Source organism: Chiloscyllium plagiosum, chromosome 14, assembly GCF_004010195.1.
Source record: "Chiloscyllium plagiosum isolate BGI_BamShark_2017 chromosome 14, ASM401019v2, whole genome shotgun sequence".
Taxonomy (NCBI): domain Eukaryota; kingdom Metazoa; phylum Chordata; class Chondrichthyes; order Orectolobiformes; family Hemiscylliidae; genus Chiloscyllium; species Chiloscyllium plagiosum.
The window spans coordinates 81709401-81725212 of NC_057723.1; the positions used below are offsets into that span (position 1 = coordinate 81709401).

General features: G+C 40.6%; 1 protein-coding gene across 8 annotated transcripts in view; it reads left to right on the forward strand.

The window, feature by feature from the left end:
- Positions 1-15812, forward strand: part of gulp1a (GULP PTB domain containing engulfment adaptor 1a) — a 379864-nt gene that overhangs the window by 263405 nt on the left and 100647 nt on the right. For all 8 annotated transcript variants that reach the window (XM_043704094.1, XM_043704098.1, XM_043704097.1 and 5 more), the window contains one exon: positions 692-763. In XM_043704094.1, coding sequence (XP_043560029.1) covers positions 692-763 — 72 coding nt within the window. The remainder of the gene's footprint in view (positions 1-691; positions 764-15812) is intronic.

The following is a 15812-nucleotide window of genomic DNA, read 5'->3' on the forward strand; positions in this document are numbered from 1 at the left end:
AATGATAGGATGTTTATTCTGGGTATTTGTTGTAAATCCTGTTTACTCATATCTCCAGATGCAAAAGTTCAGAAGATTCTCCCGATGAGAAACCTCAACAGTGCTGAAGGAATATTGTGCCATTCTGTCAAGAATATACTTAGTACTTGATTTAAAAAAAAGTGTGCATACACTGTATTCCAGGAGCTGTAATTTAATAAGTTCTTCAACAATATGAACAAAACATTCTGAGTCTTTGAAAAAGTAACCATTTTAAAAGATAAATGTACGGGCAACACTCAGATAAAGTTGATTGCATTTTAGTTTTTATGTAACAGTATGTCAGGGGTTGTAAGGCTGGGAGAATTCACATCAATGTAGTTGAAGGTTTGGTTTCCATCAAATCTTTTCATTGGGGAAAATATCTTTGCTTCAGGGCAATTTGTTGGGGAGAAGATCCAACTGAAATTTGGAAGTGCTGAAGTGTTTTATTTTGTTCTTTTATTTGAATTATGATTTATAAACAGTTCAATTGTTTGTAACAAGTCACCCAACTCTGAATGCTGCATTAGTTCTTTTGTGTTTTTTTTGTTACTGCTAGTGTCATTACAGATAGACCTTGAACTGCCTTCTCAATAGAAGTGTAGCTGGATGCTTTGAAGCTTAATGTTGAGCAGATATTTATTCTATAAATTACAATTCTCTCTTGCAGTTTCTTGGCAATTCTGAAGTTGAACAACCAAAGGGTACAGAAATTGTGAAGGATGCTGTTCGTAAACTCAAGGTATACATTTTCACAGTTTTACTTGATGTTATTCCTCTTTGCTTTGACCTCAATTTCTTTCTTAACCAAGAGACTAAAAGTAATATCTACCTAATCCTTTGGTGCCAGTGATTGATACATGAGAATGAAGAAGTTTTAGTCAGCGACAGAGACTCCTTACACATCATCCACAAATGTGTTAAGGTGTTTAGTCCTTGCAATCTTGAAGAAGGAATTTAGAGTTAAGTTCCTTCAACTGTGCAATTAATCAGTAAAAAGATATTCTCAAACCAATTTAGCGACAGATATTATTTCACTTAGGTTTCTTTTATTCTATTCTCCAAGACTGATTTCTGTGATCCATATAAATGTAATAGCATCACTTAATGGTAAAAAAGGAAGAAACTTCAGTGCATTTGTTTGTTATTACTTGTAGATTCATGGGAATTAGGTCTAACTGCACTCCTCTGCGAACTTCCAAGGAAACAATTCAAAAGCTTCACTAAAGTATGCCCGTGAATTTCCTACCAACTAAATGTACTTTATTCAGTACTTTACATGAGCAAACAAATGCATTCTGAAATAAGCCACTTTTTCTCAATAAATGGAAGTTTTAATATTCAATTGAGTATTGAAGCCAAGTACAAACCCTCAACCATTGTTACGGTGGCACAATTACATTTGTCCATTGAACTATCTTTTAATGCCTTCATTTAAGATTTTATTTGATCTTTTTCAGAAGCTTTTGATAAGGACTTGATATTTTTAACGAGCCCTGTGACTTGAATTTAGATTGTGTAGTCTGAGAATCGGGCAATATGCTTAATTTCTGGGGTTGCATCAATGCTGTTCAAACTTTTCAAGTTTATTTCCTTCAATTGGATTAAGTTTTTAGTGTAATTTCCATCTCTTCCAAGGAAGTTGCATTGCTTCCAGTCAAGTGAGGAGAATCAGGAAGGAGATATATTGTGATGCAGTATTATGCATCAAGCTCAGCAGCGGGTTTCAAATGTACACTGCCGACATCTAGCTGTAACACATCACCACATCTCTCAGCATCAGACTGCTTGCCCAACATCCAGTAATGTATGGCAAAACTTTCCTTCAGTTTAATGACACAGAAATAATGGCACGGGAATAGTAATCTAGAGGCCCAGGCTAATGTACTGAGAACATGGCTTCAAATACTACCTTGTTAGCTGGAGAAATTTGAATTCAAATAATAAATCTGGAATATAAAACTAATCTGAATTATAGTAACCATGATGGCTGTCACAGATCATTATCTAAACCCATCTGGTTCACTAATGCCCTTTAAGGATGCCATTGTTACCTACATATGATTCTAAGTGCACTCTTAACAGCCCTCTGACATGGCTAAGTAAATCACTCCAATTAAAACGACAAATACGAGCAATGCCTATCTCCCCAGAAAGAAGTAGTAAATAAGAGTTAAATATTAGTAAGATGGAAGCAATTTTCTTTGGTCCTTGCTAAAAGATTTAGTCCCTAACTCTGAATTTCATCGCTCTGCAAGGTGATATGGGAACCTGAACCAGACTCTGATGTCTTATTTGATCCCAAAATGATCTTCTAAGCATGTGTCTGCATTGCTATTGACAATGGCTATTTCGCTGGTTATTTCTGTTTGCTTCAGTCCAAGTGATGTGGACTAGAATAGATATGGTGGACAAGTGCTAGGTCATTCATCACTGGATTCGATGATAATCCTGGAATATGAACTATGTTCTTAAATACTTCTCTTCTGTCGTCTCCACCCTCACTTCTAACAGCAACTGAGGAACTCATGGGTTTCTTTGCAACATGGCTGTACTTCCTTCCTATAGGAACCCTTCTACTCTCCAACCCAACCTTGGCACACACAATCACAGCTATGAAGTTGTATCTTACTCTAGTTTTTCTCCTATCTCCATCATGTCATCTTCAATCTCATCTTGTATAAGAAACCACCTCTTACCCTCTTGCCCCTACTTCTACTGAACTACTGACTCCCAATCTCTTCCTACTTCTTAGAATCTGCTGTTCTCTCCATATATTCAAGATTTGCTCTTTATCATCCTAGCAACCTAGCTTTTCACCTGTCTGTCCTCTCCAGTGTCCTTGAATCCCTACTGAATTATAAGCACCTTTTCCAGGACTCCATGTTAGAATTCTCCAATCAGGTATCTATCCCTGTCACTACTGACGTGGCTCTTATCCAAGTCACAAATGACAACTTTTGTGAATGGGAGAAAGGCAAACTATTATCCCTTATCCTCCTGAACCTGGCTACAATCTCTGAGCCTGTCAATCACACCGTCAATCCTTGAATCCTCTTCACTGTTGTTCAGCTGGATGGGACTGCATTCTCCTGCTTTCATGTTTATCTATTGAATCTTAACCAGAGAAACACTACCAATGGTTTCTCTTCCTAATCTCTCACAGTTAGTTGATGTATATCCCAAATATCTGTCCTCAGACCACTCTTATTTTATTTCTGTGTGCAGTCCCTGGTGACAGTAGCACTGGGCAGGGATGACATTGTCAGTGGTTACCAAACTAAATGGGAGATGGAACATTTTCTGCCCGTGGGTCCCTGCACACTGGAAGTGGAGACAAAGCAGACATCTTTCTCTTTGTCCTCCATCCTTGCAAAACTATAGAGGCACAATAGCCAGTCAAGAGATTGTCATTGTCTTTTCATAGAGACAGAAGCAGGAAGCATGCCTGTGTGCTAGGCCAACTATTGAGCTTTTCCGTGGGTGCAGGGTGCCATTGATTGCTTGCATGTGGTCATGGGCAGGTCCTTAGATGTACCAAAAGCACTGAAAGTACCAGTCACTATTGAATTGTTATGTTACTATGGTCAGCATATCACACTGCTGAGTGTCCACTTTCCTTGCAGCAATAACCATGTCTTCATTCTGTCCACCTACTGTGCCACCAATCTTTGAACAACAGCGATGAAGCACATGGTGGCTACTGTAAGGCTATCTACTGGAGACCTGACTGAATACTATCCCTCTCTGCCCAACCCAATCACAACCAGCCTTCCATCCATTAACTCTGTTTACACTGGCTGCTGCCTTGGGAAAGCATCCAACATAATCAAAAGTCCCTTCCACCCCAGTTATACATGCTTCCATCCCATTCCATTGGACAGAAAATACAGAAGTTTGAAAACACATATCAACAGATTTAAGAACAGCTTCTTCCCTGCAGTTATCAGACTTTGTACAGACCTCTCATATATGAGAGTTTTAACTTTTCTCCGCACCTTCTCTGTAGCTGTGACACTATATTCTGCATTCTGTTCTGTTACCCTGATGTGATCATGTAAGGTATGATTTGTCTGGTTAGCACACAAAATAATATTTTACACTCTATCTTGGCACATGTGACAATAATAAATCAAATCAAACCAAAAATCAAATTCAAGGTCAGATCCATGCTGTCCCAGTATTATTAAGCAGATTGTTGCATTCGAATGCATGGACGACTTCAGCACATACCAGAGTGATGTCTGATTTGTATTTGTCTGCTACAACCTCCACGAAGTGCTCTTCATGAGGTACAATCCTTGCCATTGTAGATTTGACTAACACCTACAGAGGAAGAAAAGAAAGGGAGACAGCCTGCCCGACTGTCAGAGAGTAGATCATCAGATTCCAGTTCCCTTCTACAATGTATCAGATTGTGTGGTTTAACTGTTCCATATTTTATGATCCCTTTGTGACAAATTATCACAGCATCCATCATACTCCTTAAATAAGATCTATCAAAAAAAAGTCAGATCATATAAATACAACTTGATCCAACAAACTAACTAATATTACACACTACTTTTTCCATCGGTTTTGTACATCCCATTAATTCCTGTCTTGTGGGTGCCTTTACCTTAGCAAAGGATTGCAAGTATTACAAAACTGAAATAGAAAGAAAAAAGTGTTGGAAATACTCAGCAGACCAGGCAGTATCTGTGGAGAGAGAAAAACTGTTGACTTTTGTTGCGGATAGATTTGAGTGCACGAATAAAGATATCTTGTTTCAGTTATATAGCACCTTGGCAAGCCTGTGTCTGGAATAGTTTGAACAGTTTGTTTCAGGAAAGATATACTGTACCCTGGAGAAGCGCCCTAACTAGTTATGTAAAGCTGTCTGGTTCACTAGTGCCCTTAAGGATGGAAGTCTGCCATTGTTACCTACATGTGATTCCAGGTGCATAGCAGTGTGATTGACTCTTAACTGCCCTCTGAAATGGCTAAGTAAATCACCCTATTCATGAATTCTGAATTTCATCAGCCAAGATCTCATTTTGGACTTTTGAAAGGCAATTTTAGCTGAAAAAGAACATTGCGTTGAAACAAAGGGACACTGACTCACATTAAAATATGCATTTCTGTGTCCGCTGCATTCCATGACATGGCGACCTCTGGCCTATGAGAACCATTAGATAAGATAAATCAGTGGGGAGATATAAACAGCTTTCATCCTACCTTATCAGAAGTAGAGATTCAAAATATGTAGCAAGAGATTAAAGTCATCTTTACCTGTGGGCATGAAACAAAAGCAGGTATGCTAAACCAAAATTACATCTTGGAATAAGCAACAGATTTCAGAACTTTTAGAAAGTGATCATGTGACCAACCAAGTTGCAGTGATTTAAACAAGAGGAGAGAGGAAAAGACTGCTCTCCTTCTCCGTCTCATTCCATCTCCCCCAGCAGCCAGGCCTCTCGTACTGTCTGCTGGGTTCTAAACTGTGTCTGCCTCTCTCCAAGCAGACAAATGATTATACAGGAAAAGCTGCTGACTTTCTACAACAGTGTCTCCAGAAGTAAAGGTACATTCCATCTGCACATTGAAAGACATTCTCAATTGAGAACCAAAAGCCTGCAAGCCTAACAGCCAGATCAGAAAGCCAGGTCCAAGCTCTCAACTGATTCATTTATTTTTCATGATTTAGTATTTGGACATGTTTGCATACCTCAATCTATAATCTGCAGCAGTGTATGTTGAATTCGGTGCATGTATTGCAATTCTAGATGTGTATTGACCATTTAATATTTTTAGTGAGATCAGTTTCAGATCAATAAACTTGACCTAATTGTGAAAAGTTCAAGAATATCTGTCTGTTGAATCCTTTTTAGCCAGCAGAATAGCAGTTAAGTGCATACACTGGATTGGCAAGTCTGTTTTACCAAATAGAATGAATCTTTTTAATCGAATGGTGGGGAGCGGATGAATGTGCTGTTAGAGGAAGGACAGGAAAACTAATCCAGCCCTAGTTTTCTGCTCATAATACTTGTCACAGACGGAGTACAATAAAGGTTTACCCGACTGATTCCTAGTATGGTAGGATTTGGTCTATGAGAAGAGGTTGAGGATAGGCAGGAGACTGGAAGAATGCACCAAGAGGTTGAGGGTACCAGGCCTGTATTCTCTGAGATTCAGAAGAATGAGACATTATCTCTTGAAATGTAGAAAATTCCTCTCAGACTTCACACGCAGATGCAGGACAGATGGATGGTCTAGCGCAAGGGAATATGTCTCTCAATAAGGGCCAGACCATTTCAGGCTGAAATAGGAAGGAATCTTTTCATGCAGAGGGTAGCAGCACATCTTTACATTATGTAGCTCAGAGGGCTTTTGGGGCTCAGTTGAGTAGTTTCAACGCAGTGTTACGATAATGGGTTACAGACTTAAAGTATTACAGGCATTTTAAGCCCTTAGTTCCAATTTTTTTTTTCTCTTTCATTGGCATACAGGAGGTTGAGGGGTGACCTTATAGAGGTTTATAAAATCATGAGGGCTATGGATAAAGTGAATGGCAAGTGTCTTTTCCCTAGAATGGGGGTTTTAAGACTAGGGGACATATTTTTAAGATGAGAGGGGAAAGGATTAAAAAAGCCATGAGGGGCAATATTTTTACACAGAGCATGGTTCGTGTGTGAAATGAACTTCTAGATGAAGTAGTGGATGCAGGTACAGTTACAATGTTTAAAAGGCATTTGGATAAGCATATGAATAGGAAATGTTTGGAGGGATATGGGCTAAACGTTTAGGTTGGACCAGCTTAGTTTGGGATTATTGTCAGCTGTTTAGACTGAAGGTCTGTTTCCAGTCTGTATGATTGTAAGACAGCAGGAGAGACAAAATAACTGTGGATACAAATTCATTAGCAGCTGGCAGCAGTTTTGTGTGGGACTGATGGGATGTGTCAAAGCAATTTCAAAAAGACTGGTCTGTGGTCTCGTGGGACTATAAAGATAATGAGGGGCTGACAACCTCTGCTCTACAGCAGCCCACCCTCCTTTTCTCTTTGAAGAATATACCAGGTCAGGAGTTTAAAAAGTCAATTTCAACTTGTTGGCATTTTGCTGGTAGGACTGAAAGTTTTCATGTACCCCAGCCTGGGTCTGAGCATTAGCATGTTGTGAAGGTCACGTTGGTAATTTGGTTAAATTGGTTCCTCTTGGATCTGAGGGAGAGCTAAAATGCAAAGCAAGGGATCATTTTGAAATTAACCTAGTAACGACCAACCAAGGAAATGGTTCATCTCACTCGATAAGTGTGAGATGATGCACTTAGATGGGACAAACAGAGTAAGGGAATGCATGATGAATGGTCGGACTCTGGGAAGCAAAAAGAATCAGGGGAACGTTTGTGTGTGTTCGTTCACCCATCCATTAAGATATACCTGGACAGGTGATTAGGAAGGCATGCTTACCTTTATCAGCTGAGGCATTGAGTTTAAGAGCAGGGAGGTTATGCTGCAATTGTGCAGGGGTTTGGGAGTAGTTAGCAGTGATAGAGGGAACAGGCAGCATTGGGGGTAGGGTTTGGCGGTGACAGAAGGAGCAGGCAGGCAGCATGGGGGGGATGGGGATGGTGGTGAGAGAGGGAGCAGGCAGCATGGAGGGGATGGTGATGGTGGTGAGGCAGCATATAGTGGTTGGTGGTGTAAGAGGGAGCTGGCAGAAAGGGGGTTGGCAGTGAGAGATGGAGCGGGTAGCATGGGGTGGGGGGTTTGGTGGTGAGAGAGGGAGCAGGCGACATAGGAGAGTTGACTGTGAAAGAGGGAGCGGGCAGCCTGAGGGAGGGTTGGTGGTGAGAGAGTGAGCCTGGTGGGTGGGGCTGGCAGTGAGAGAGGGAGTAGGCATCCCGTGGCAGCGGTGGGAGCAGGTACAGTCTGAAAGGCAGTGAGAATGGGCAGCCCGAGCTCAGCATGGTCAGGGGCTAATGGACTGTGGTGTTGAACTGTTAATTGTGTTTCTTTGTTTTTTCTCTTTTTTTTAATAAGAAGGACTGTAATGTTTAACTTTCTAACTTTGATTTCCTTATTTTTCTGCTTTACAACTAAGATTCTGTAACTAGGTCCCTCTGTAACTAAGACAGCGCTATAAATGGCGACTTGTTAACTGTCTACTGTACTCATGTGAGTACGTGATAATAAAACAAATTCAATTCAATTCAGTTAGGAACAGGTAATAAAACTGTTAGTCAGCCAATGGCACCCACATCTCATGAGTGAATAACTAAAACAAAAGTGTGCAGAAGAGGTGTGAAAGGCAAATTAGCAGTGGTCTGAATGCAAAGTGAAGGAGTAAAGAAAGAAATCAAAATCTTGTAGCAGATGGTATGATCTGAAATGATTAAATCATAAAGCTGTAAAGTTCAGAGTCAAAGGAAGGGAGCTGTATCACAAGCTTTTGTTGGGCTTCGTTATGACAGAAACAGAAGATTGTGAGTATAAGTTGGAACTTGAAATAGCAAGTAACAAGAAGCTCAGTGTCATGCCTGCTGACTGATCTGAGGTATTTTGCAAAGTCTCTTCAATGTAAAGGACGCCACAAAGTGAATAGCAAATACAGTCTATTAAATTGAAAGAGGTACAATAAATTGCTGTTTCACTTGGAAGGTGTATTTAGGGACTTTGGATTCTGAGAAGGGAGAAAGTAAAATGTCAGGTTACACATCTGTCGCGTTTGCACAGAAAAGTGCTTCAGAAAAGAGTGAAATGTTGAGGATAACTGGGTAGTGGACTAGATTGCAGCACATGGACAGCTAATAGGAGAAGATGTGCTGTAATCAATGATATTTACCACAAGCCCATGGACTCCATCACCAACCTTGACTATTCTTGCACACAATTGCTGTTATTAGGAACAAGTTGGAAGTATGATTGTTGATAGGAGCTACATATTAAATTTGTCTCTGCAAATGCAACCTTGTGGGATGTTGGGCTAGAATTTAGTCCCAACAAATTGTGCTGTCTTTACTATATGGTTGTCCTCGTCTTTGCCCTTATCCTTACAACTGACGATTGCTGTAAGTTGAAGATTCAAGTGGTATGGGATCCTCTGCAGGGTGGCTGGGTCAAGTACGAGCAGGGAAAACAACTGTGTATTCCCTTAAGCAATCAGGTTAGGATATTATTAATATACAATCCAGTGTCTGCACCAGCAAGTGTGATACAAATAAAATGTTTGGTTTTCACATTTTTATCTCCATCAACAATTACATTCTGAAGGAATAATGCTGCAAACTGGTGATAGTTAATTTTTAGTCTCAGAAGGTAATTAAGACTTGTCACACTGTTGAAAGGGTACTTAGACTGAAATGGACAAGCTTTGACCTTGTGTGATGTGATTAACCCATATATACCATACAAGTACAACAATATCACACTATTCACTATACACTGGGTTTGTGATAGTGTCATAAACATACATGACCACTGCCAGTCTTAAATGAATTATCTCACCTACTTTATTACGGAACGCTTTGTGAGTAAAATGAACAGGTCACATCAATAAATAAGAAGTGTCTTAGAGTTTTATTGGACTTAATCTCATTTAACTTGGAGATAAAATCTTGTCAGGAATTCTCAGTCTAAGAGCAGTAACTTAATCCCAGAGAGATGAACCATTCTATCTAGGTACAGTATAATTGCTATAAAAGGTATAAAAGTGTCTCTCAACTCCTCTGTGCTGCTTCCAAATTGTAAAGTCAGTCTGTTGAGACAATACATAGTAACTTTTCAGGCATTTAATGCAATTGGCATGTTGTTGAGAAAGACATGACCGTGTTTATTAAAGTAAGTTATTGACGTTTAGATGAAGTACAGTGCATATTCTATTAAAATAAGACAACTTTATTCTTAGGCAGTAGAAAAATATAATTATGACTCTTGTATTTCATGCATGTGAACTCTCAATTTTTTAAACATTGTGAGGAAGAGAAATTATTACAGAGGAGCCCAGACTATGAGCAGCCGGTTAACAACAGATTTAAGTGAAATCAGCTTCACCAAAATGAACAGTGAATGAGAGACATTGAAAGGAGGCTGCTATGGTTAACAAGTGTAAAAAGCTGAAGAGCGGGGATAGTACATCACATACGAAGAATATGTGTAAATGATAGTAATGACTGAAATGAGGGATTGAAGTGTAAGATGTTTGGTATAACAATAAAGTTAGGTAGGAAAGTAAGCGGTGAGATAAATGCAAACAAAACAGTAAAGTGACATAGATATGTTGAGTGAGTGGTCAAGACCATGACAGATAAAATACAATTTGTGATTTTACCCACGTTTAGTACAAAACATTTAAACAAAAAGATTTCAGTAGTAAGATACAGAAATGTTTGCATTTAGAGAGACCTGGGGGTGGTCTACCTGTGCATGAAATCTCTCAAGAGGATGTTCCAGCCAGCAAATAGAAAAGAAAGGACATATTAGCTTTTATTCCAAAGAGATCATACGTGGAGAAGATAGATAAATATAAAATTCACCCAGAGATATTGGGTGCCAATTTGATCTTGCACAATGAGCGACATATTCCCTGGAGTTTAGAAAAGAAAAAGGTGGTAGGATACACAGCTGCTGGGAATCTATTTCCTGTCCCTATGGCGGTCCTAATTCAGGGGAGGCATTGGTGTACTATTAACATTATGGGACTAATAGTTCAGAGCCCTAGATAATATTCTGAATGTACTGATTTTCAGATGGTGAATTTTGAATTCAAAAATGATTGAAATAAAAACCTAATGTAATTGTGACCAGTGTAACTAATTTTGATTGTTGTTTAAAAACCCAATGATGTCTTTTAGGCAACAAAATCTGTCATCCTCACTTGATCTGACCTAACCTTGACTCCAGACCCAAAGCAATAACAGACTGAAATGGCATAGCAACCCATGCAGTTGGACCAAAACTGCTTCAAAGAAAGCAATGAGCCTGTCATCAACCTTGACCATGGAAACTATAACAGCAAACCCAGTCCTGTCGACCCTACAAAGTTTCCCTTGGGTAAAGCTCTGTGTGGGTTGTGCCAAAATTGAGCAAGTTGTCCCAAAGACTAGTCAACTGACAGCTCAACATAGTCATACTCATGGAATCTGACCTCAGTCAGCACCATCATAATCCCAAAGTATGTTTCATCCCACTGAGAGGAGAGGCAAGATTGAGGTGGTCGCATATTGGTGTACAATTGAAAAAGAGTTTCCTTGGGAATCCTTAACATTCTCTCTGGATCTCATGATGTCTCATCACATCAGATCCAACATAGGCAAGGAAACCTGCTGCTGATGACTATGTGGCAATCTCCCCTTGACTAACGAATCAGCTTTCCTCCATGTTGTGTTCAACTTTGATGCATTTAGAGTGACAAGGGCACCAAGCAGTGTCTGGATGGAGAACTTCCATGTCCATGACTAAGAGTGGCTCAGTAGCAGCACTGCTGACTGAGTTTGCCAAATACTAAAGCACATCGCTGTTAGACTGGGCCTGCAGCAGATGGTGAAAAACCAAGAGGGAAAAATTTACCTTCTCCGATCTATCTGTCGTTGTTGAGTCTGTCCCTGACTGTATCGGTGGAACTGGTTACCACACGCTCACTGTGGGACAAAGTCACAGCTTCACAGTAAGAATACCCTCCATCATGTGTGGCTTTGAGTAGATGTAGTTATTCAGAATTGTGTATTGATGATTCACTATGGCCTGTCAGCAGCAGAGGAATTGTATGCTGATACAATCTGTAACTGAGAGTCCAGCATAGCCCATACTCCACCATTAAAGAGATTAATGATGGAAGAGGGGCTATTCATTAAACCAGCTTCAATGAAGAGGGCAGGTGGGCCTAGGTGCTGGAACAGTTAAGAATGTGGTGCAACCTGGTAACTTCTTCCCAGGACTGCTCATATGCCAAACAGCAGAAGGGGCATATCATATACAGGGATAGGTGATCGATAACTGATGGACCAGATTTCATAATCTCAGTCCTGCCTCATCCAGTCATGAACAACATTGGACAATTAAAGAACTCAATAGTGGAGGAGGCTGCACAACTACCTATACCTTTAACAATGGAGGAGTCCAGCACAGCAGTGCAAAAGACTAGGCTGAGGTATTTGCATCCACCTTCAGACAGAGGACCAGGAGAATGTTCTATCATGGCCTCAACTTGAAGTCTCCAGCAAGAGATGCCCATTTTCAATGAATTTGATTCCCTCCAAACAATGTAAAGAAAGACGAGGTACTGGATATTGCAAAGACTATGGGTCCTGACAACATTCTGGTAAATAATACTGAAGATTTGTGCTCACAGGCGAACCTTGTCCCCAGCCAAGCTGTTCCAGTCCTGCTATGACTTTGGCATCTACTATATAATGTAGATAATCTCCCAGGTATGACACTACAAAAAGCAGGGCAAATGCAACCCAGCTAATCGATTCTAAGGGACAGGATTTACATGTATTTGGAAAGGCAAGGACTGATCAGGGATAATCAGCATGGCCTTATGCATGGGAAATAATGTCTTACTAACTTGATTTTTTTTTGCAAAAGTGACAAAGAGGATTCATGAAGGCAGAGTAAGGCATTCGACAAGGTTTCTCATGCAAGACTCGTTAATAAGATTAAATCATATGGAATTCTGGGAGAACTAGCCATTTTGCTACAAAATTGCCTAGAAGATAGAAGGTGATGGTGGAGGGTTGTTTTTCAGACTGGAGGCCTATGGCCGGTGGTGCGCCACAGGGATTGGTGCTGGGTCCACTGCTTTTTGTCATCTATATAAATGATTTGGAAATTAAGATGGGGGTATGGTTAGTAAATTTGCAGATGACCCCAAAATAGGTGTGTAATTGACAACAAAGAAGGTTACCTCCGAGTGTAACAGGAACTTGATCAGATGGGCTGATGGGCCAAGGAGAAGCAGATGCAGTTTAATCTAGATAAATGTGAGGTGCTACATTTTGGTAGGGTAAATTGAGACAGGTCTCAGACACTTAATGGTAAGGTTCTGGGGAGCACTGCTGAACAAAGAGACCTTGGTGTGCCGATTCATAGTTCCTTGAAAGTGGAGTCACACGTAGACGAGGTGGTGAAGAAGGTGTTTGGTATGCTTGCCTTTATTGGTCAGAGCATTAAGTATAGGATATCTGAGGTTACGCTGCAACTCTACAGGACATTGGTTAGGTCACTTTTGGAATACTACATGCAATTCTGGTCTCTGTCCTATCAGAAGGATGTTGTTAAACTTGAAAGGGCTCAGAAAAGATTCACAAGGATGTTGCCAGGGTTGGAAGATTTGAGCTATGGGGGAGGTTGAACAGGGTGGGTTATTTTCTCTGCAGCATCAGAGGCGGAGGGGTGACATTTGTGGAGGCTTATAAAATCATGAGCATGGGTAGGGTGAACAGTAAAGGTCTTTTCCCCAGAGGAGTCCAAAACTAGAGGGCATAGGTTTAAGTGAGAGGGGATAGATTTAAAAGGGACCTAAAGGGCAACTACTTCATGCAGAGGATGGTGTGTGTATGGAATGAGCTGCCAGAAGAAGTAGTGGAGGCTGGAACAATTGCAAAATTTAAAAGGCAAGTGGAACCGTGTCTGATTCAGAAGGATTTGGAGTGATAAGAGTCAAATGATAGCAAATGGGACTAGATTAATTTAGGATATCTGGTCAGCGTGGACGAGTTACATCGAAGTGCCTGTTTCCATGTTGTACATCTCTATGATTCAGACACAGCTCTATCAGTTCACTCTTGATCATCAGCAAAGTGGTGGAAGGGTTCATCAATGAAGCTATTTAACAGCACTTGCTAATCCTAACCCTAACCCTATCTCATAATCTGCTCATTAGCCCTGTCAGAATTAACCTAAGTATCACTCCAACCTTGACCCAAATATGGACAAAAGAGCTGAATTCCAGAGGTGAGCCGAGAGTGATTATTCTTGATATCAAGGTAATATTTGACCTAGTATAGCAGGAAAAAGCCCCGAGTCAAACTGGAATCAGTGGAGATCAGCAGATTCGAGTCATATGTGACACAAAAGGAAATCGGTGTTTGCTGTGGGAGGTCAGTCAGCTCAGTCCAAAGCGCATCACTGCAGGAATTGCTCAGGGTAGTGTCCAAGGCCCAACCACCTACCTCAATGATTTTCTCTCCATGCTGATGTTAGAAGTGGGCATGTTACTGATGATTGCACCATGTTCAGCTTCATTTGCATGTCCTCAGATGCTGAAGACGTAGATGTCCATATGCAACACGTTCCAGTCAGCATCGAGGCACAGACTGATTAATGATCAATAACATTTGCATCACACAAGTGCCAAGCAATGACTCTAGCCATTGTGCTCGCCAACTACTGACATTTCAACCATGAACATCCAGATAATCAACATCCTGGTGATTGCCCATTGATCAGAAACTGAACTGCACTCAAGAACACTTGAAGCTTGACACCATCCAGGAAAAAGCAGGCTACCTGATTAATATGCTGCTCACCACCTTCAACCTTCATTCCCATCGCCACTATATCATCGACTAGATGCATGACCGCAACACACCAATAGTCCTTTGATCACAACTTCCAAAGTTTTGACATCCTAAAAGGACACGGACAGCAGATACATGGGAATATCACTATGTACAAATTCCCCTCCAAGCCTTACACTATTCTGATTTCGAAATATGTCACTGTAGCTAGGTCGAAATCCTGGAACTTACTTCCTGCCCTCACAGTGGGTACCCTTACACTACAAGTACTGCAGAAGTTCAAGAAAACATCTCAGCATCATCTTATGCAGGGTAATTAAGTGCAGGCAATAAATCTACCCTAGCCAATAGTGTCCACATTAAAGGCAAAACAAAATTGCAGAATTGGCCTGACATTTTGAATCTTTTGACCTGATATGAAAGTCCTACCACCAATTCTAGAATACATTGTTTTTGCTAGCAAGGAGAGTTGGACAGAGTGTGAATCAAACAGGCAGGAAAACTAAACTCAGGAGACCAGCTTGACATCAGTGCTAAGTTAAAACACACTCCATTTTCATTGCTGCACAGTCTTTGACTTGTAGTGTTGAAACCATGACAGTTTTGCAGGAGCTGTAAATACTCCTAACATTCCAATGAGAATGTTTAAGTGTCATGATTTGAAATTATTTAAATTGTACAACCTCTTTAAAAATGAAAAGAAGGAACAGGCCACAGCTGTAAGTTGAAATTTTAAAAAAGTAAACACTTACTGTTGGAGTGCAGTGATCGACAGGACATCTGGTGTAGCTTAGAAACAAGCCAGCTGTCCCTGCAGTTCCAATAATTTCTATGTTGACATTTCCAAAGGGTTGTCACTACGTCTGAGCTTGTTATGAATACTTGGCTGAACGTAAAGGCTCTAACACTGATTATTCCACAAAGGAGGGAGATTATTGAGTTCACAATTTGATTCACAGCTCAAAGTGCTTTGAAAGGACTTTGATGTGACTATTGGGGGGGGTTTAAACTAACTCTGCAGGGGCATGGGAACCCAGATTGTAGCTTCAGGGTGCAGGGCCTGGAGTGTAGGGAGGTTAGGAACATGGCATCAATTTCCAAGGAGGGTGTCTGTAAACAGGAAAGTGGCTTGAAGTGTGTATACGTCAATGCAAGAAGTATACGAAATAAGGTAGGTGAACTTGCAGCGTGGGTTGGTACCTGGGACTTCGATGTTGTGGCTATTACGGAGACATGGCTAGAACAGGGACAGGACTGGCTGTTGCAGGTTCCAGGGTTTAAATGTTTTA